The following is a 22,804-nucleotide window of genomic DNA, read 5'->3' on the forward strand; positions in this document are numbered from 1 at the left end:
ACATTGACTAGGCAAATTGATAAAAATAATTTTCATGGATAGAAGGTCTGCAGCTGAGATATCAGTGGGGAAAGGACACAGTGCCAAGTGTGTCATGGGCAGATATTAATAGAGAAAGAGGTACCCAGGGAACTTGGAACACACTACTCACGTTTTCTAGCTCACTTTCCCTGCTTCACATACCAATTTTTACAAAACCTCTTTCACCATTTCAGTTGTCCTTATAAATTGCACAAATTTTTCAAAAGGTTTGGTACTTTCAAAAAATTAGAATTAAAAATATTTAATTAAGTTAATAAAATTATTAATCACAGCAATTAATGTTCCTCTTAGACCTAGAAAAAAGTCCACTGTCGGTTACTAAAGAGAGAAAACCCCACCAAACTCTTGAGTAGTGAGCATTTTACCATGCAGTAAACCACAGCATATTGTACAGACTGCTTTTTGTGTTATTTAGCTGTATTTTTGTTGTATGGATTACATTCATAGGAAGACAGGAAGTGAAGACTAAAATCCAGTTCTTACGATTAAACAAAAATGTTACTCAGTGTCCACATGTTATATTTGTGATAATGCTATGCTAAATGGCCTATAGGTAAATATGTCATCTGACTTCTGGGAAGGTGATTACTATGAACAGACTGGGCAAAAATGCAGAAAATAAACATTGAGGGAAAAATGTTTGACAGATTTTGATGCAGAAATACATGGAATGAAGTCTATAAGCCAGGGGTAGAACATTTAGCTTGTAAAAGGTTTAACAGTCAGCAGATATTCTTTTGTTGTAGCTTTTCAAATATTGCTGCTAAAATAAGCAGTTTAACACTGCATGCTTCCAAAAGATGAGATTTTTATCTGTAGTTCATTTAGAGTTCATTCTCAATTTTTTTGTCCTTTTATAGGGTAGTAACTTCTTGTGCAAGGCAGTTCAAGCATCTGGTGGTCACTGAAAAAATGTTTGACATCCACTGTGTACGAAGCAGGAAAGCAGCAGGTGGCTGATGAGGCATACTGCAACATGCAGGGAGTTTCTAACACGTATGGAAAACACTGGTGCCTTTTATTGCCATTGTGAGCATCCCTGTAAGAGAAACTGTTGCACCAAAGACCTGTGACAAGACCTTGTCTCATATTGTTTCTCACAAACAGCACAATCTATGTACATTTAAAATCTCATGGCTAGGTATGAGCTTGAGTAGTGTTTCAGTGATCTTCATGCCATTTTGATGGTCTTATACAGCCTTCTGTACAACCCCAGCCATCTCAAATGGATGTGTCAGATTCTTTCACGGAGTTAAACTTTGCAAGATTCAATGCAGTTTACAAAATTATTTGTTTTGTCTTTTTCTGAAGAACACATGGAAGGAAGAGCATAGGTTTTAACTTGCTCTAGACTGCCAGAGCACTCATCCCAGTGTGTGGCAGAGTATCACATTGACTTTAGTGTCAGACTGCAGAGTAGCTTAATATGATGGGAATATAAATTGTACTCTCATGTATCTGGGGCATCAATGTACTGTTTGACATGTTATATTCCTTTTGACAAAAGGATTTGTTTTCTGGTTTAGGAGATGAAAGCTGTCAGAAAGGGTATTTGGTATAGAAGTACCCATTTCTATTGCATTCTCCAAAATGTTTAAATTTGTCCAAACAATGAAAGCAGAAATATACACAAAATACGTACAAATACATGTTTATTTGTATTGGGTTTGCATGGCCAAGTTTTGGTAGTAGGGGAAGAGTGGTGAGAGCTACAGGAGTGGCTTCTTTGAGATGGTACCAGAAGCCTTCCCCATGTCTGGCAGAGCCAGTGCCAGCTAGTTCCGAGACAGGCTCACCAATGGCCAAGGCCAATTCCATCAGGGACAGTAGAACCACCTCTGTGATAATGTATTTAAAAAGGAAAAAAGTTACTGTGCAGTGGTAATTGTGCTCAGAGAAGAGAGCAGTGAGAATATGAGAGAGGAACAGCTCTGAAGAAACCAAGGTTAGTACAGAAGGAGGGGCAGGAGGTGCTTCAGGCGCTGGAGCAGATTCCCCTGCAGCCTGTGCTGAGACCCTGGTGAGGCAGCTGTGCCCCTGCAGCCCTTGGGGCTCAATGCCAGAGCAGGAGGATGCCCAAGGGAAGGCTGTGATCCTGTGGGAAGTCTCCTGTGCCAGGCTCCTGACATGGTGTGGCAGGTTTGCTGAGAGGACCAGTGACCATGTGGGGGGTCAGCTTGAGTGAGCTGTTCTTGAAGGACTGCACCCCATGGAAAATGACCCGTGCTGGAGCAGTTCATGAAGAACTGCAGCTCATGGGAAGGACTGACACGGGAGAAGTTAATGGAGAGCTGTCTCCCATGGGAGGGACCCCACACTGCAGTAGGGGAAGGACTCTTCTCCCTGAGCAGCAGCAGGAACAACATGTGGTGATGTGACCATAACCCCCATTCCTGTCTCCCTGCACCACTGGTGGGAAGGAAGTAGAGCTGGGAAAGGAGGGAGGGAAGTGTGGGTGGAAAGTGTTTTCAAGATTTGTTTTATTTCTCATTATCCTGCCCTGGTTTTGATTTGTAATAAATTCAATCTGTTTCCCCCAAGTCAAGTCTGTTTTGCCTGTGATAATTGATGAGTGATCTCTCTGTTTTTATTTCAACTCATGAACCTTCTGTTATACTTTTCCCCCCTCCAGATCCAGTTGATTTCATGTTTGTTACCTAACTATTGGCGTGGGAGTCTTAAGGGGGAAAAAAATATTCACTTACTTTCAGCATGTGTTTTAGCTGTTATTTTCTTCAGAAACAGAACAGAAATTTCATTCACAAAGTATTTTTTTCCTCTGTTCAGGTGTCTTTTTGCTGGTCAAAGGATGACCTAATCTCTGCTTTATAGCTTCAGTAGTTGAAAAAAAAGGTTTAGCATTAGAGATTATGATATGATTAAAATAAAAGTTTCATTTTTTTAACTTGAGACTGGTAAGCAGTAAATTTCTTATCTTCTTTATATGAATCCCATACCCTGCAATTTTAGCAGGAATGTTGTGTGATGTAATATGAAAAAAAAAAAAAAAGGAAATAAGCACTAGCTAAATGACAAATGAAATCTCCTAAAATGTGTATCATTCCATGAATCTTTGAAACCATCTTCTTTGTGAGCTCTTTTACATGCTCAGTGTAAAATGGCTTTTTTTGCCTTGAGAAATAACTTCCCAAATTACTACAGATGGAAAACCATCTCACTGTACCTTGCTGTCTACAGGTCTTTTTATGGAATAGTCTATGTTCATCTGCAGCATAACTCATAATAAAGTACTTAGCCATATGGAATGAAGGTAGCCTGTTCCAGTGCTTTGTTGTGAAGATTAATATGTGCTTTTTCCAAGAGGAAAAAAAGCCCCTCGTATGTCATTAGGCCTTTGCAGTCATTTAGCTGGTCAGAACAACGCTTTTGTTTTAAAAGTTTCAACCATCACCCAAGCAGGAGGGAAAACTTTGATTTGTAGCAGAGCTTGTTGCTCTTTTTCTGGCACAGTTTTTTTTTTCATAGATCACAGAATAATAGAATGGCCTGGGTTGGAAAGGGCCTTAAAGGTACTGTAGTTCCTACCCCCCTGGTGTGGCCAGGGACACTTTTTGCTGGGTCAGGTTGCTCAGAACTCCATCCAGCCTGGCCCTAAAGACTTCCAGGGATGGGACAGCAACAGCTTCTCTGGATGTGTATGTATCTATGACAAAACAGAAATCAAATACCTAGACTAAATAATTTAACTAAGTTAAAATAAAAGTTTATGCTACAGGGAAGAGAGTATCTATCTATATTCAGTTATTCTTGTGCCCTGAGTTCTTCAGTAGTCAAGTATTCTTCACTAGAGTGTATCAATATCATCCGTTTGGAGCCGCTTCCATAGACAATGTAATTATGCAAAACCAGATTCTTGATCTTGCTGAAAATCTTGAAGCCATTAGTATAATTTTATCCTCAGAAGATTTTCACTTTGCAAATTACTATTTACTGTTTATACTGCATCCATGTCAGCATTCCAACTGTGTCAAAACTCTATCCTGCAAGCCATGGTGCAAGCCTACAAAAACTCAGTCTTTTCTTGGAAGCATTCACAGATATTCTATCCACTTTAAATAGGATATGACAAAGATGACTGATGGATCTCAGAGATGAAGAATAATAGAGAAAGAATGAACTCAAGAGAAGAAATTGTGTTGATTTCTGGTTTTCTAATTAATCTCACATGTATTTCTGTGCTTTCCCATCTACTTTGGATTTATCTTTTTGTTGTATCCTGATGGGTCAAACTATTACAATTTCAATTTTAAGCACAAATATAACAATTATATTCTTAAAATTTATTTGTAATTCTGGATCTCTTGTTCTCTTAAAGTAATGTTGAATTTCTGACCTAGTTTTCTTGTACACCTAAAAAAACCAGGTTGGTAGTGAGTGTTTAAACCATGCAAATGTCTGTCAAGGAGCATATTATCTGAAATACATTTCTCTGAAATCACAGAATACTCTGAGATGGAAGGGACTCAGAAGGATCACCAACTCTAAAGTTAATGCCCCATATAGGAATCAAACCTGTGATCTCAGTGTTAGCACCATGCTCTAACAGTACACCATAGGATGTTTTGTTAGGGAGTACATTTTCCAGCAATTATCAAATCTTGTCTTATTGATCCTGTCTGAAGCTGTCCATTTGGATGGTATTGGCTTTGTTTTCTTACTTTTTCCCTCCATTAACTATTAGTCCTTCTGTGGAAGTTAAACAGCTGGGGGCAGTCTTGTGAGAAAGGAGTACTTGTGCATAATTTACTACATCATTCCCTGTGGAATCAGGAATGTAAAGACATACATGTGTCTACTTTATTTCTGTTTGTGACAGTGCTCAATTTCAGTGCCAAGCTGAAAGCATGCATCTTGCCTCTAAATAGTCATTTAATACATTCCTCAACAAAGTAAATTCAGAAGGTTGTTGTAATTAATTGATTGGTGATTGGTAGAAATCAGCTAACTAATACTAACGACATTCAAAAGAAAGTGACACAATTTTGCCATTTTTTATACTATAAAATCAAGAAACCACTTGTCTTTTGGAGACACGGAGTTTTTAATAAAATAGGTCATTCTTTGGCTAGTCTGTTCTTGGTATCTGACTGTGACTATAAAGTGTATGGATCCTAACTGAGTGAAATTTTGCATTTTCAAACACAGTAGGTTTACAAATCTAATTGCAGTTAACACAGGAGCTTGTTGAGAGTTGCACATTGTTCCAGCAGTAGTTTGACTCAGAAAATGTCACTTAAAATTTTCATGACATTTCAGGGCACCAGTAAATCTTTTTCATTCCACCAAAAAATATGCTGCGAGAAAGAAAGAATTCCACCACATAGTTAAAATCTTGGCTTAAGGAATCCAACACAGCTAGGCCACAGGTGGAAGATAGGATGCTCATCATGATCTCTGGCTAGCAACTAAACCTCAGTGTGGGAACTCAGCACATCCCTTTGGATGTCCAGAGTTGCTGAGAACCCTGTTGGGGGGCTCAGAGACCCTGGCATGCTGCCCGGAACACCTGGTGGCTTGATTTCGACCCTTGCATCGAATTGCCAGCTTTGTATGAGGATGTGAAAGTCACACAGGTTTGGATGGTGTAATAATAAGATATTCACAGGGTGAAAATGTAGATTTTAGGATTTTTGGTATGGGGATTATGGGGACAAGATGGAGGAATCAGGGCATGTCTAGTCCTTCTTTCTTCTTGTTCTCCATTTTCTGCTGTGATGTTGGCACTTTGGGATTGGTTTAGAATAGAGGTGCACTGTCTAACATAGGTGATGGGTATTGGGAATCAAGAGTAAATATGATGTACGTAGTTTGTAGTATAAAAGGACGATACCACCTCGGGGGCGGTCACAGTGCTCGTGGCTGCCTTGCTGAGCAGATCTCAGCTGAGCAGAAAGAAAATTTTATACATAAGAATTAATAAACAACCTAAGACCAAAAAGAGAAGAGTCCAAGCTCGTTCTTCAGTTGCTCAAGCTCATCCTACGCATCTCAGAGAACATCAACAGCTGACCCGAGACCTCAGATGTGCTCAGATGTCTGTTGAAGAAGGGTTGGACCTACTCATTTGGTACCACAGTTTTCGCTAGAAATCACATTGTCTTTAGTAAATTTCCAAGCCTGAGCCTTACTCTTCCAAGGAAAGTACATTTAGTTGGCTCACAGAATTAGTTCCTGAAGGAGTTTTTAATTCAGAAGGGCAAGGTTGGTATTTCCTCTGTAACTTGAGACTGTAACACTGTACATGCTACACAGCTGCTAGGAAATAGATCTGAAAAGTTTTAGTATGAGGAAGTTAACTGACACTGTATTGTTCTATACTTTATGTCTTTCTAGTATAGTATTGTAAGGTTTTGTATTCAAGAGAAAAAATATATATTAAGAAGAAAAATCTGTTGAAATTACTACTAAAAAAAAAAAGACAAATCAGTTTCCTGGCATGTCTACGTCTCAGGTGTCTGTTATGGAACAGATTTAATTTTCTTCAGTATGAGCTCAACAGCAGACCACGGACAGTATGGGACCATCATTTGTAGCATTGTGATGGGAAGCTATAGAACGTTGTAAGCATAAGCTCATCGACTTTGCTTTTACTCCCACTAAGCCTTCTGCAGACTTTTGTTTCTTCCAGTGTCAATGAGAGGAGTTCACCTATGTTCTCTCACAAATTACCACATGATGTGGGATGATCTGCTTTCTCAGACTAATTGCAGGAAGCTAATGTTTCATTAGTCAGCTAATTTTCGTATATTAAAGAAGCTTATATTATGCAAAAGAAATGCCAAATACTGTAGTGATAAAAAATTAAACCTGTCAAACACTGTGCCAGTTTACTAGAAGCATCAGTTTTAGTAACTGCATCTGCTTATCATGCTGACTGCTGGCAGCCTCTCTGCTGTGCCTGTTTCTCTGACATCACTGGTACAGTTTCTCTTCTGCTTCTGCATACTTACTCTAATAGCCCTGATTAGAGAAGATAAAGAAATACTCTCTCAATACAGTTATGCCAGAGTGTTTAAGTAGTATACTAATCACAGAAATGGAATTGGACTACATTTTGCTTCTCTGTGGCCTGAGGGCATGGTTTCTATGGCAGTTAAAGCACTGACTGTGTAGGCAATTAATAATGATTAGTCAGAAAGAAGAATTTGTACTGCTAAATTACATTTAGACAGAGTCAGTTCCAAGAGAGAACATATCCACTTGTATCTCAAAGTTAATTGATTATAAAAGCTGGTTAAATTCTTACCAATTCCACCATCTTGGTGAAATAGATATTCTGAGTTAAACTGAAAAATTGGTATTGCAAAACTAAGATTCTGTAGTGTTTACTTCTTTTCCCACCACCCAAATTTGCATTTTTTCTGTAATAAAAATAGTATCATGCTCCAGACATTTCCACAGAATTCACAGAATTCACAGAATGTCTAGGTTGGAAGAGACCTTAAAGATCATTTAGTCCAGCCCACGCCCTAATACCTCAAGCAAACCATGCCACCGAGTGCCACATCCAGTCTTTTTTTAAACCCATTCAGGGATGGTGGCTCCAGCACCTCCCCAGGCAGGCCATTCCAGAACTTTATCACTCTTTCCGTGAAATTTTTTTTTCCTAATATCCAACCTACATTTCCCCTGATGCAGCTTAGGACTGTGTCCTCTGGTTCTGTCAGTGCTGCCTGGAGAAAGAGACCAACCCCACCTGACCACAGCCACCTTTCAGGGAGTTGTAGATGGTGATAAGGTCACCCCTGAGTCTCCTTTTCTCCAGGCTGAACACCCCCAGCTCCCTCAGTGGTTCCTCACAGGGTTTGTGTTCCAAGCCCCTCACCAGCCTCATTGCCCTCCTCTGGACACGCTCAAGAGCCTCAATGTCCTTCCCAAACTGAGGGCCCAGACCTGCACACAGAACTCAAGGTGCAGCCTCACCCGTGCCAAGTACAGGGGGAGAATGACCTCCCTGGTGCTGCTGGCCACACTGTCCCTGATACAGGCCAGGATGCCTCTTTTCTCCCTTTTCTCCCTTTTCCTCTCAGATCAGATAGTCTGCATCAGGCACTCCTGTTTTTTTGTCTGGTAATAGGCCCCTGAGCAAATCTTAAAGGAAAGGAAGTTGCCTGTGGCTAAATGTCATATAGTTTGAAGTTTTTCTTTGAACCAGAGAAATATTTCCCATTCATACAACTATGCTGATGCATATGTAATTAAATATACTAAACTGTAAATGACAGTAAAGTGTTCCCAATAGAGATTGCCATCATTAAATCACAGCATTTTTTAAATCATGGCAGGTGTAAAGAGCACTCAACTCTTCTTTAATACTTTATTTTAAAATAGATATACCTTTTATAATGTTAATTTTCATTCAGACTGAACAGCTCTCATAATCTGCTGATCTCACTCCCTGTATCATAAGTCAGAAAAAATATTTCACCCTAAGTAGTATAGTAATGTAAGTCATTATGTTTGACAAAATTCTTTTTATCTTAATGGAAGCTAGTATAGATGAAGCTTTTTTTCAGTTTCTTGTAACACTATGCCTTGGAAATTTACGTTTTCTTTAATGGATAAAAAAAGGCTCAGACTTTTCCAAACCAAGGTGGCTTCTTGCTGACACCAACAGACAGGCAGCAGAGCAACTTGAGTCCTTGCTTTTGATAACCAACATGTTTTCTGAATAGAGATACTAGGACGGATTAAACTTTGCCAGGTAATCTATGAACTAAGTGTCATTCTAAGAAAGGGAACATGTGCAGGCAGTTTACATGCAGGCTGGCCAATGTGTTTGAGACAGGCTTTAATGTGAAGGACTTTGGGGGTGGGATACAAAATGGCAATGCTCACACCATTCCATCCGATTAGGAAATACACTAGGCCAACCAGAGCAGTGACAAATGTTCCCTAGCTGCCTTCAAAGGTAGTAACCAACAGGTCAGCCACCTCAAGGAGAGGGTGTGTGTGTGTGTGGTTGTGATAATTCACCTGGAGCCCTCCTGGGAGACCTGCATGCCCAGTTACCTCCCTGGAATGTTTGTAGACCAATGCATGCAGCATAGGCAATAAAAAAACCTTCTAATATGTGATGCTTGGCTGGGTAGAAGAGGGAAGAGCCGTGGATGTTGTCTACCTGGATTTCTGCAAGGCTTTTTAAGACTATCTCCCATAACATCCTCACAAGAAGCTCAGGAAGCATGGGCTGATGAGTGGACAATGAGGTGGGTTGAGAATTGACTGTCAGAGCTCAGAGGGCTGTGATCAGCAGTGCAGAGTGCAGTTGGAGGCCTGCAGTCAGCCGTGTTCCCCAGGGCTCAGTACTGGGTCCATCTTGTTCGGTCTGTTGATCAGTGACCTGGATGAAGGCACATGGCATGAAGGGACAAGTTTGAGGATGGCACAGGGCTGGGAGGAGTGGTTGATACTCAGGAAGCTGTGTGAGACCTGGACAGGCTGGAGAGTTGTGTGGAGAGGAACCTAATGAAGTTCCACAAAGGCAAATTTGCAGGGTCCTGCAGTAGGGGAAGAATAAACCCATGCACCAGTACAGGCTGGGGACTAGCCTGCCCATCACAGGATGTTCCAGCAGCATGTAAATGAGTCAGCTAAACTGGCAGCACATCTTGGCCAGCTCTGGGTGCAATACGTCCTTTGTCTCCATACACATCCATTAGTGAAAACACTGGTTAAATAAGGGATTGTTTCTATTCTAAGGAAAGTGGCTTTATGCTTTATTCTATGAGAAATACTTGTTTTCTCCTAATAAAAAACTCTATTTTCCATTTAAAAAAAAATTAATTAGCTGCAAAAAACCACATTGTGTCCAGACAGATCAAAGACAATACATTTATTAAACTTTGAGAAAAACAAACAAAACACTAACATAGAGAAAGTTAAATAGAAACTGAAAGACACATCTTCTGACCGGCATATCATGGTTTGTGTGACCAGTAAAGTACCAAAATGACATTCTGAGTTTGACTGAGGTATTTAACTATTTTTGGCAATAGAAACAGAGTAAGAAACTTCTTTCAAACACACACATAGGCATTACTTGCATTAGTGTCTACCATCTATGAAATTTTATATGAAACTAAATAATGCAGCTGTTAGAAAATTATAGCAGCAAATTAGCAGAATATCTAATGCACATTTACCATAAAGTACGTGCTAAACTTAAAAATCCCACCCAGTAGTTGGGCCCAGTTGTGTAGCACTTGGTCACAAAAAGAGCATCAGTGAGATCAGTTGGAGACATCATAAGCAAGACCTGAATTTGTTGCACATCATACACTTCTCTTCAGGTCAGAGTAAAGAAATTAATGTTCCTATTTGCCTTCTAAGAAGTACCCTGCTGTGATGAAACCATGGCTTAGGAAGGTAACTCCTGAAACAATAAGAGTTAATTGCAAAGCTCTGTCAGGTTCTTAACATGTGCAAGAACAAAGAGAGCTTTCCCTCCGAGTTACAGTTGTCTCTCCTTTCCTTCTGAAAGTGTGCCTAACACAGTCAGAGGAGATGCTGTTAGGCTGCAAAACCGAACACCATGTTTGAACAATACTGCACTTGATCCCCTTGTTCCACTGAAGTATTTTAATCCTGTTATATATTTAAAAATTAACTGCTGGCTAACTTCTGAAGTCCTTAATTTATTTTTTTTTAAATAAAGACTTGATGTGGCACTGACTAATAAATGTAATAATGATACCTTTGGCTCTGGAAGGGCTTCAGAAGTTGGTCAAATATGAAGATACTATGCTGCTAATTTATCAGAGCTTATTCAAGTGTTCTCAAAAATATTCAGTGAAAATTTAGTTGCACAGTGTTTAATACTGTGCTCAACAAGATTTTGTTTATAAAAAGTGTATTATTATTACCATTAACTAGAATCTGATGAGGAACAGAATAATTTCCCCATGTATGCTGTATATTTTAAAATTTTACATAGAACTTTAAATTGTATGTATATTTCTATAACAGTTCCCATAAGAAAGTAATAGAATCAGTTACTTTTAAGTTTCTACAATATTCCAAAATTTTATATAGGTTTCTTTGGAGGTATAAAATGGCTCTGTAAAAACCTATTATTCTTTTAGCTGTGAACAAAATTTTAAAAAACAGAAAACTCCTTTTTAGGACTGCAGCAATTACATTACTTAAATGGGTCACCATAACTGAACAACAATATTTGGTGTAATAGAAAAAATTTATGGTTTTACGACCAAAGTATTAAAATATATTTTACTAATTTAGAGAAATCAAAATAGATGTGTTATTTAGTCAAGCTACTTTGGTGTTTTCACCTATATGATCAGTTCCCAACTATTGATATAAAGATCTCTGCCAACAGCAGTTTATTCCTAAATTCTTACACTTCACACTACCTGATTTTTAGCTTTATCAAAATGCACAATTTACTCTACATTAAACAGTAATTTCAATGTTTAATTTCACAAAAATCAACACCCACAAGAAAAGACAAAACAGCCTCAAGACAAATTCATAGATAATATTTACAGAACACAATAGGAATATTTTGATGTATATTTTACGCTGCAACATTTCAGATAAAATTATAGGAACCACGAAAAACTTTTAGACTTCATTTTGGTTTCAGCATACAAGCCCGAAACTGACTCTCTGCTGTGAAACACGACACACACCTAGTGAGAAAAAGAGCTATGGCATGATTTTATTCAGCTGGTCTGCACTCACATAGCCACAAGACACGTTGAATTCCTTGTCTGGCACCGGCAGCGCGGTGGCATTGAGCACAAGGCCTTGTGGAGACTGAACGATGTGGATCGACGTATAGTCTGCCACAGGCATCTCTGAACTTGGGGGTGCTGCTGTTGAAGCTCCAAGATTGGCAACAGTCGTGGTAAGGCTCTCTGTGGTGAAGTAACCATCTTCATTATAGCCTTGTTCCTGAACACGTGGCTCATTCTCTTCGTGGGAAGTCACAGCAATGCATTTTTTCACATCTGCCTCACAGAAATAGGTGTTGTCCATGGTGAAGTTTTGTTCTGTGCAGCCTTCACGCTGTGCTCTCCCCAGCTTGGATTTCTGCCCTGGTGAAAGTACAACCCTGCCTGCTGGAGTTATATCACTCACTTGAGCATAAAAGTCAGTACTTGCCAGTGAATTCTGGTTGCTTATCTGGGTATGGACTGACGGACGGGGTGACTCAACGCTGTCTCCAAAGGGTGCCCACAGGTGGCTGTTTTCAGACTGAGTATTCCTGTGCTGGCGTTGCAGGTCTGTGTTGGCAAGGCTTGGAAGTGACTCATCATTATCTTGCCCGTCAAGGCACAAGAGATCCTCTTCTTTTTCAGTAGCCTTTTTGAACTGATCACTATCAGAGGTGGCATCACATGTGTCGCTTGCGCTGAAGTCTGTCTCTGGAATATCTGGTTCACAACAACTGGCCCGTCCAGAATCATCATCCTTCGCTCCCAAGGAGCTGTGAGATTTCAGATGATCTTCACTCAGGAGCCTGTCAGTGTCTGAGGCTCTGTTCTTTTCATCAGGGTCTTCAATGTCCAACTCAATAAACTCAACCCACAAGTCATCAATGTAGAGCTGTGTCTTGTAGTTGTCATGGCAGGCTAAGATGGAATTCACTTCATCTAGCTTTCCTTTCTACAAGGCAAATAAAAAAGAATTTTATAAAGGAAATAATAGAAATGCTTGTCCTTTTTATAATGTTGACTTATGTAAAGATGACTTATGTAAAGATGCAGTTATGTAATAATTGCAAAGGGATTAAAAATTATTTTATGCAAACTAATTCTATGGCAACTCCCCAGATGTTAGAATTTTCTTCTACAAAATTTTTCTGCCTGGGACAACAGTTGTCATCTTCTACTACTACAAAGATTTTCACTGGAGATTTTCGAGTTTGATATTACCTTCAAAAGATCTGGGTCAATCCCTTTAATCTTTGGAACTGGCACAGGAGGAAAAATAAGCATTTTTAACCTGAAAAAAAAAAGGCTTTTAATTGACAGTGGTCTTTTTTGAGGAAGTTAGAAAGAAGACAGGCTTAGATTGCATTTATATTTAATTACCTCAAAACTTAAATGTTTGAAAATAAAATTTCAAATACTCCTAAGGAAAGAATATTTTCTCTCATTGCAAATTAAGAAACAAGTTCTCTGCAAGCTTCATTTTGGAAATCACTTAAATTTATGTGGGAATTCATTTTGGAGTCTGGTCTTTGACAATTCAATGCTGTATAGAAAGAGAGTAAATTCCTAGAGCTCTGTCAATACATTCCCTTTATACATACTTTCAATGCAACCTGATACAAACCTCAGTATGTGGTGACCTTTCCAATTTTTTTTCAGGGATACAGTAGCCTTGCATATGCCCAATAAATTTCAATGGGGGAACAGAAAATGGGAATTGGTAGAAAGAGTGAATTACTTTAGAACTAATAAATAAAACTGAAAAACATCTGCAAAACTTTAGGCTAGCATTTTGCCGTCTCTATGACAGTTCTGCTTCTTGAATTATTAGTGCAACAAATAATAAAATAATTTGTAATTAAGGCAGTGGGTTACCCTTGTGGAGAAAGGTCCAGTAACTTCCTTGGGCATTTGCAGGCTGTGGAAATACATATTATTCTAATCCTTCATAAAGTGCATTCCTTATTTTTAGGGGACAAAAAAACCCTCCAAACCAAACCACTCTCTCTGCCCCTCTCACCCCCCCCCAGTTCTAATAGAAGGATGATTTTCCCTTAATCATAATCCAACAGTAGCTGGTCTGGTCATGCCTGTTTCCTCCATGTTACCTCTCTGCTTCTTTTGCAAACAGATGAACAAAAGGAAAATTCAAAATTCTCTTTATACTGGGTTAATTGCCTATTTTAGAAAGTAAGGTGTGGAAAATGGTAAATATAAATCCAGATATTAGTTTTGCTGCCTTTTTAGGGACAGTGAGGTCCAGAGAGGGTCGCAGATGTCTTAAAGAGTGCCTAGAGAGAAATCTAGGCACCTTTGGCTTAACCATGGCATGTCCAAATTCCTCAGATGTTTCTGGTTTTGAGCAGATCCTCGGTGTTCTGCCCAGAAAGCCTAGTGAGAGCCAGAAATACAGTAATTTTCCATCTAATCTCTGGAGAAGCAGTGTAAACTGGTTGGGTTCTCAGGGTTCGGACTTGTGCTTTACAGTTGAATCCACAAATCAGGTATTCTGACAGGACTGGGCATCGCTTCTAATGAAACAGACAAAGAATTTTACGACTCACTGCCTGGAGAAGACATTTGGGAGGGAGAACTGTGCTCTCCTCCTTTCTTAGCCTAGCATAATTCAAGCTTTCATCTCTCAACTCTAATGACCTAAACCTATGGCATCTGTCCTACAGAGACTCGCTCAGAGCCTGTGAGATCATAACTGAGGAAAATATGAATTGGCATCTTTCAGAATCAGAAGGAAACCAAGCCTGGATATTTTGCATTATGGAAAACCTATGCAGGCTGCTTCTCTGCAGAATACATTGCCATTTCACCACTAAATGCTCAAGCTTGAGGAAAGGGCGCACACCTGCAGTCCAGAAACACTTTCCACATGAAGTCCTCAGTGGAGAAAAGCTTCCTCCAGCATTCATGATTAGGATGGAAGACATTTATAAACTCTGATTAGGGATATGCTTCAGACTTGAGGATTTTCTGAGACTGAGCCACCTTTTCTTCAGTGTGCTGACCTTAGCTCCTGGTGCTACATGCACATTGCTCCATTCTGACACATCAAGCTTTTGTCATGAATTGTATCAGGAGCCTTGCTCTTAAATCTGGGATTGGGATGCTATTGCAGGGAATGTCTTCCTGAAATTAAACTCTGTCAAAGCATAGAGCTTGCCTAAAAAAAAAATTACTGCCTAGTGAAAATTTTTTTTTTAGATCTGCTCCAAATGCACCAAATTGTTTTAATTTCAGTATGTGAAATGAAATTTCACCATTTTTTGGTATGTGCAAAGCTACTCAGTGTTCCTTTTCAAAGTGTATACACACGACCACTGACAACACCCATGTGTGCACTGGGTCTTGACCATGGTGTTGCTCCATAGTGTACAACAGTACTGATATGACATCCAAGTTGAATTCTGCCAAAACCTATCCCTGAAAACATGTATTAGGGGATTAATTAATTTTAAGACCTGTTATTTTTATTTATGTTTCATTCTTTCATTTTTGTATATGACGCCATTTCATAATTTTTACAATCAATGCAATTCTGTGCTTAGTTTCATTTTATTCCTGTTATCTACAGAAACTGCACTTTATCCACAGAGACCAAACATTGCCCTATGAATCAATCTCTTTCCCTTGGCTTCAAGAAGTAGAGTTTACTGGAATGGTCTAAGAACAAAATCAAATATATAGACATAGGTTTGTATTAAACTTTAGAACAGCATGTGAATAAAAAATAGTATGTTCAAAATTTGAGTGAACTAAAAAAAACAGTTCAAAGAGTAAGTAAATCAATCATGTAAATTCTGCAGAATAGAATATACTGCAGTGAAAGAGGAAGATCAAGATAATCAGATTCCCCATGCTGAAGGCCCCATACATACTAATCCCAGTGATATGTAATTTACAAGAATAGACAAAAATGCTCAAAATGGTTACTTGTCCCCCATATTTGAAATAATTGAAAAATGTTTTTTCCCTTTTTTTAAAGCTATAGGTACATAAAATCCAACAAATAAAAAGTCTCTACCTTGGTTGTTTAGACAGCATGATTGAGATCACTGTTACAGCCAGCCCACACACTCCAAAGACAACAACTAAGAACCATGGAAACTCAACTTCTGAAAGAACAAAACATGAACATATAAGCAGGAATGTCACATCTTTAACTTCAGCCTTGTCTTCCACCACTTGAGGATTCCAAAGTGGTAAAAACTGATGAAAATGCTTCTTACTCAAATGTAAAAGTTCTATGTTAAGCAGAAATAAAAATGTGCTTTTTGTCCTAGTTCTGGCCAGCACTTGGAGGTTCCTGGATACCACCTCATGTCACGGCCAGGGGCAGACAAAGGGACTCCCTGCCTTTCAAGAAGAAGGGTGTAACTTCTGGTTGAAAAATGTGGTGGCATTGTCTGACATTGCTTGTTGTCTGAGCATCTCTCACTCAGAGGGTGTGAACCCCCCTTTCTTTTGTATACTTTTGCTATTAATATTGCTGCTTTTATTGTTTTCTTATCTCATTGCCGTTTCCAGTAAACCGCTTGTATCTTGACCAGTGATCTTCACTTTTTGTGTTATCAGTTTCAACTCCTTCCCACTGGAGCAGAAAGGGGAAGAGGGACTGAGTGATAAGGGTGTGGTTTGGGAGAACCTCAGTCACGGCACTGAATTGGGAAGTATCATTCCTAATCCATGGCAACTTTCGGTCTCAGCAGTTTCCATGCATTTATTAGTCCACTGAGACTCCTTGCTAAACCAGACTGATTTCATAAATCTAAACAAGATCTGAATAAAGATAATGTCTATGGCAAAAGCAGCCATGAGGAACATTCTGCCTGCTTGGAACATGGTATCAGTAGTCCTGAGGCATGTAATGCCACAGACCATGCTAATACTTGTTCATTCAAGCTGAGAGAACATTACTAATAGCACACAAAATCACAAGCAAACTATTTTTCTCTCACAAAAAATAAGGTATGGTGGTGTCAAAAAACATACCACTTGTCTTTCTAAAGGTTGAACATTAATTATTTTGTGAACCAACTGAATCAACTGAAAAAAAAAGCCCCTTTTATTTACCTTGCAGGTGGCTACAAAGAATTTAGAAATTAATTGAGAAATGCAATTTAATAGAAGTGAAGAACAATGCTGATAAATGAAATGTTTTATCTCTTAAATACTAGCAACTCCATTATTCTTAATATTACATTGTGAATTACAAAGCACAGAGAAATTTTTTCTAGCTTTAGTCTTAGATTTTTCTCATTTTTTCATAATTTAAAATTTCCTAAAGAAATTTCACTCTTAGTTTTTGGGCCAAGGAACACTGGACAGAAAGCTTTAAAACTCTATATATGAACAAAAATGACCTTTCAGAGAAAAAACAAAATAAAAAATTCAGGTATGAGTTTGAGCTCTGTGTTCCCAGCTCAGATTTTGACAAGACATGCTTTCAGGCATCAATAAAGTCCTATATGGATATGTCTGTGTTAAACAGGTCTCTATTTGAATAACTCATTGTCACATCAGTGAGACCAGCAAATGTCCAGCTCCTTCAAGAAGTTAGAACATTGTATTAGAAGACTTTTAATTATTAATACATGAAACGTATCTTAAGTTTACTTCTGTGTTCCTGAAAGAGACATACAAAAGAAGCAAAAATAAATTCTCAATCAAATCAGCTCACTGCTGCTGTGTGAGGTGTGTGGATTAGGATCACCTTGGAGAATCTGAGTTGTAGTGACTGAAGAAAACTGGCCTTAGGATGGCCTTAGATTTTCCAAGTATTTTAATGTTATTCATATGAAAACCATGACCACTTAATGTGGATAAGTTTAATTAAAAAATGACACATGTACAGAACATTAACTGTTCCTATAAGTTAGAAATGAGAACTAATAATAGGAAGAACTAAAAAGGAGAATATAGCCAGATTTTGAAAGATAAGAGTAACAGGTTGTTTTATATAACACCTTCACTAATAACCTGGAAAATGATGTGAAGAAGCTTGTTAAAATTACTTATTAAGGAACTCACATTTTGAAGACTTAATTTAGTAGCTCAGACCTGAGAACATCTGGAAAAGGCACTGTCTCATTCCTTCAATAGAAATATGTGATTCTCAATGGCTGATTTTTCTTGTTTTTAACAGCACTTGAAAATGAGTACTAGTCATAAGCAAGAATGAGAAAAATACTCACTGTCTTCGATAGTGTATCAGGATGATTAGAAAAGCACAGAATTCTAGAAAAAAACTTAGCCAGCAGTATTGCAAGAAATCACAATTCTTCTCTTCCCAACTGAGGTGCTCATTTTAGATGAATGAAGTACGAGATTTAATTCTGGTTTAGACTCCATGAGATGTGCAATAGCAGTTACTTCTGATTCTTAAAGCTATTTGTATTTTTGATCTCTGATGATCTGTGAAACAGTCTTGCTGAATTTACTTCTAAACTTGAACTTGTATAAGGAACTTGAACATTCTCAATCTCCCCAAATGATTCTCATGTAGTAGGCTGGAATACCTCTGTATTCAATCATTAAACATGGTTGAAACCATCCTCCACTCCATCATTGAAAAGACAAGAGTTAAAACTATAAAAATGCTTTGCTTATTTACCTTCTGTACAATGATCACATCCAATGCCTATTTGAGAAAATGACACATAGAGGATTTCACTGAACTCCCCGAATTTTTCAGAAGTTCGTTGTCTTGATCGGATTCGTATCTCATAATCTCTTGCTGTCTTCAGAGAGTACAGTGGAACCATTGTTGAGAGCCTGGGTTTTAACTGTAAAGACAGAAGAACTGTGATTGATTTGTTTGAGTTGTACTGGAAATTTTACACTGCTGCTTGATTTCTGAAGGCATTTTTGCTACTGGGCATTTTGAGGATAGCACAAGAAGAGTTAGAGAACATTAACACCATTTACTGTCAACTTAGTAGTCATCAGGCATTTCTGTGATTCAGGGGACCAAAAGCAGAGAATCCAAGCTCTGTAGATACAGTCAATGAAGAAAGGCAGCTTCCCCCAGTTACACACCATAAGTAGGTGGTGTGAACATCTTTCACTGATCTTTCAGGTTGTAAATACTTTTTACTGTTATAACACAACATTACTGATTGCAGAATGCCAAAATTGCTGTTAAAATAACACGGGAGTTCTAAAACTACTGCAATCTCCACTATGAATTTAATGGTTATAACCAAACATATTGCATGTTATAAATGTTTTTATTTGGAGAACAATATATAGGCCTCCAAAATCTTCAGCTATATACAAAATGTGATAATGGAGACTGTGTGACAGCTGGCATCAGATTGTGGTCTTTGAAACGTCTATATTAGCTGAAATATACTTAGATACTGCTGAATATGAAAATGTTTAGAAAATCACATTAGAGGTCTTAATAAGTAAAATTTCTGCCTTTTTCTATTATACCTCTATATGCATTTTCATTCCAATAACCCTACAATAGTATAAAAAATAAAGAAAATGTGCTCAAAATAGAAATCCATTTGGCAGATATTATATTCTACTTTTACTTTAGAATCAAATACGATACCAGAAAAAAAAGCATCATGGCTAAAACTTAAAATATCTGGAAAACAGCAGCCTTTGGGAATTTGAAGGAAGCTTCAACAACACAGTCCTATAATCTCCATAGCTGCATAACCTCAACTTGAGACAATATTTGTTGGTAGGTATGATCTCTGGAGTTGTCTGATCCCTGTCTGATCCCTGGTGACTCCTGACTCCAATGTTCTTACAATCAACCAGTCAGATTTTGGAGGAGACAGACTGCTTTTCTCTCCTAGTAGTTGAGAATTGTGGAGAACCATTGCTGTACATCACCCATGTTTTTAATATGTGAAGAATATCCATTTGGAAAACATTGGGAAGGGTATTTAATATATACTTATTTCATGGTATTAAGCCACAAAGAAATAGTTCACTGAAGTTTTACAGATAAGTTTACATCCATCCCAAATAATGGTGTTACTTGGAAAAAGCCAAGAAGAATAAATCAGAGCCTTTATGAAAGGCTCCTGGATGGAGTGGGAAAAGTTCAGCAAGAAGTGAATAGATGAACAAACAGCATTTGTCATAGATTAATTCAAGTAAAAGCCATATGAGAGAGACATCATAAAAGGTCTCATGAACACCCATTATGTCAGGGTGAATTTTATTCATTTAGAACGTTTCTCAGAAAATAATTTTGGTCCTCTTATCACCATATTTTCCTGTTTTAACACTTACTAATTAATGTTTAATCTTCTTTCAATTTAGAAATTATTTATTTTCAAGTAGTAAATATATTGAGAAAATAATAAAGGCTATGCATGAAAAAGCAATGAATCATCCCCAAAAATATAGAAAAATTACAAACAAATCTCAGTAAGGAGGGACTTAGTACCATAATAAGTACTATAAATTAATTTTTTTATTACTTATATGTACAAAGCATTATGGTATATTTAAGCAGTCAAGGATTATCCTTTGTGTAAAAAACCAGTAATAAGTAGACATGTATAACTTGACCATGTATAAGCAGATATTTATGTCTTAATGTGCTTCAACAGTCATTAGAGAAGGCATTTGTAGCAAGGAATCCAAAGAGTGAAATTGTAGCATTGCTCCAATGCTGTCATTCAGAATTCGCTCTTGTCCTAGGCCAGACCAGGATTTTGTTCAGAAATTTGTCTTTTGTGCTCTCATAGTGCCTCAGTGAATTATGCCATGTTTATATTCCTAAAATGAAAGGCTTACAAAACCTTCCACTATACACAGGTTAAGTCCAAAATAATCTATAATACTTTGTCTCTTGAGGCGAGTATCACAATCAGGAATTCCTTATCTGTGTTCAGAAAGAACACTGATCTTCAAATCTTTGCTCTCCTGAGAAGAACTATTCTCAAAGCGTTCTGGGATTATTGACAATATTGGAGCAAGAACAAAGCTTAATTAGGGCATTTATATGACTGATATCAAAACTCGTACTAAAAAAACCATTAAAATGTGCATTTTTAGAGACATACCTGTATTCTGCTTTTGAACATTTGCAGATTTTCAGCTTCTTAAAGATTATTGATTTACTGCCTAAACTTAACACATTTAACTGGATTTAAAATAGAGGCTAAAATATTAAGTATATATATATTAAGAGGCTAATATTTTAAACCAGTATAGATAGAAAGACAGAGAATTATTAGGAAAAATTTTTACAGACATTATAGGCCTGTTTGGCTGTAGACTTGTTAATAAACACTAGGTTAAAGAGAAAATGCTAACACTGAGAAGGACCAGAAGTGAGAAGTAAGCCAAGGTCTTTCACTGGTGAAGGCAAGCAAACCAGTTTGAATACGTTTCAACTGGTAAATCTGGCTATGTTCAAATTGTTTGAATTTTCCTTTTGTAGTTAATGACAAATTTGTAACAGTATTATCTGGGGTTTTTTCTGCCAATTAAATCAGTTCATATTAATAAGAAAGCAAAGAAAGGATTCTCCTCTGACATGATGTTCTTACTGAATTGAATAAGAGCTCTCCATATGCAAATATGCCATGACACACTGGAATTTAGCCTATGCATTCAGGTAAGATGGGCGCAATATCTTACCTGTAACAGAAAAACTAACTACATGAGAAGTTAAGTGATTTTCAAAAAGTAAACTTAAAATATTTGTAATATATTATTTTATATTTTCACAGACTATCCCAAAACTTCCCCTTGATGTCTGGTATGAAATCTGTAAGTCTTACCTATGTTGCATTATTTTTATTTGCTTATTGTATCAAATTTTAAATTGTAACTCAAAGTTCCTTCCTTCCTTCCTTCCTTCCTTCCTTCCTTCCTTCCTTCCTTCCTTCCTTCCTTCCTTCCTTCCTTCCTTCCTTCCTTCCTTCCTTCCTTCCTTCCTTCCTTCCTTCCTTCCTTCCTTCCTTCCTTCCTTCCTTCCTTCCTTCCTTCCTTCCTTCCTTCCTTCCTTCCTTCCTTCCTTCCTTCCTTCCTTCCTTCCTTCCTTCCTTCCTTCCTTCCTTCCTTCCTTCCTTCCTTCCTTCCTTCCTTCCTTCCCATCCATCCATCCATCCATCCATCCATCCATCCATCCATCCATCCATCCATCCATCCATCCATCCATCCATCATCTAAATTATAAGTATTAAAATTTACAGGCACTCTGAAGAATCTGGAATGACATGGCAATATTCTTGTTCAGACTACTGAAACATCATGCACTGTTTAAATAGTTGAAGCTTAAGAAAAGAATAGACAAATATTTTATCCTTGAAAACACTTGCATATATCTGACTCTTCCTATACTTACTAATCTAACACAGGTGTTTCTGGGTTTTCATTACCCTGCCTGTCAACTATCTTGACATATAAAGTTACAGTATTTGCTAGAAAATGTCAGAAAAAAATGCAGGTATATCATTTAAGAAACAAGGCATTGTCTAATTAGCAATTACAAACAGATTTTTCAAAGTGGTACAAGAGTGTTAGGAATAGAACAAGCCTGCACTGCACTATGACTAATGTATAATAAATATTTGTTTCATACCTCCTTCCATTTTGTCTCATTAACTTCTTTGTACTGCAATTCATATTCCAGAGTAATCCATCCTTTCCGAACATCTGCTGTTGGTGGTGGATCCCATCTTACCTGGATATCCCCATGGATCCCAGTTTGACTAGTATTTAGCAGAGTCCAGTTAAGGTGGACAGGGGGATCAGGTAGTACTGTTTAAACAGAGTATTTGGAATAAAACAGCCAGTTTTCAATGTGAAATGACCATTCTTACTACATACTGATAAATTATTTCAGGACTTAAAAAGTATTATATTAACCATAACAAGAAGGCACTCTGCCAATTGGCAGTAGATATGTTCTGCATAAATCTCACCCAACCAACCAATAAAGAAGATTAAGAATGAATGCTCAGCTGAATAAAAGAGAGCATTGGGTATTCTAATTACCTGTAGGAATAAATTATCTGGATATGCAGTTAATGGTGGTACACTACCACTCTGAGCAAGCAATAACATCTCTA

At 37.8% G+C, this 22,804-nt stretch overlaps 1 protein-coding gene across 1 annotated transcript in view; it reads right to left on the reverse strand.

Moving 5' to 3' along the window:
- Window positions 1–9,883: 9,883 nt before the first annotated feature.
- GHR (growth hormone receptor) overlaps window positions 9,884–22,804 on the reverse strand; it is a 118,698-nt gene continuing 105,777 nt past the window's right edge. The window contains exons 6-10 of the mRNA XM_066568813.1: window positions 22,315–22,493; window positions 18,367–18,538; window positions 15,778–15,868; window positions 12,963–13,032; window positions 9,884–12,693 (exon numbers count right to left, since the gene is read on the reverse strand). Of these exons, the coding sequence (XP_066424910.1) occupies window positions 11,731–12,693; window positions 12,963–13,032; window positions 15,778–15,868; window positions 18,367–18,538; window positions 22,315–22,493 (1,475 nt within the window). The 3' untranslated portion in view covers window positions 9,884–11,730. The remainder of the gene's footprint in view (window positions 12,694–12,962; window positions 13,033–15,777; window positions 15,869–18,366; window positions 18,539–22,314; window positions 22,494–22,804) is intronic.

Source organism: Molothrus aeneus, chromosome Z, assembly GCF_037042795.1.
Source record: "Molothrus aeneus isolate 106 chromosome Z, BPBGC_Maene_1.0, whole genome shotgun sequence".
Classification (NCBI taxonomy): Eukaryota; Metazoa; Chordata; class Aves; order Passeriformes; family Icteridae; genus Molothrus; species Molothrus aeneus.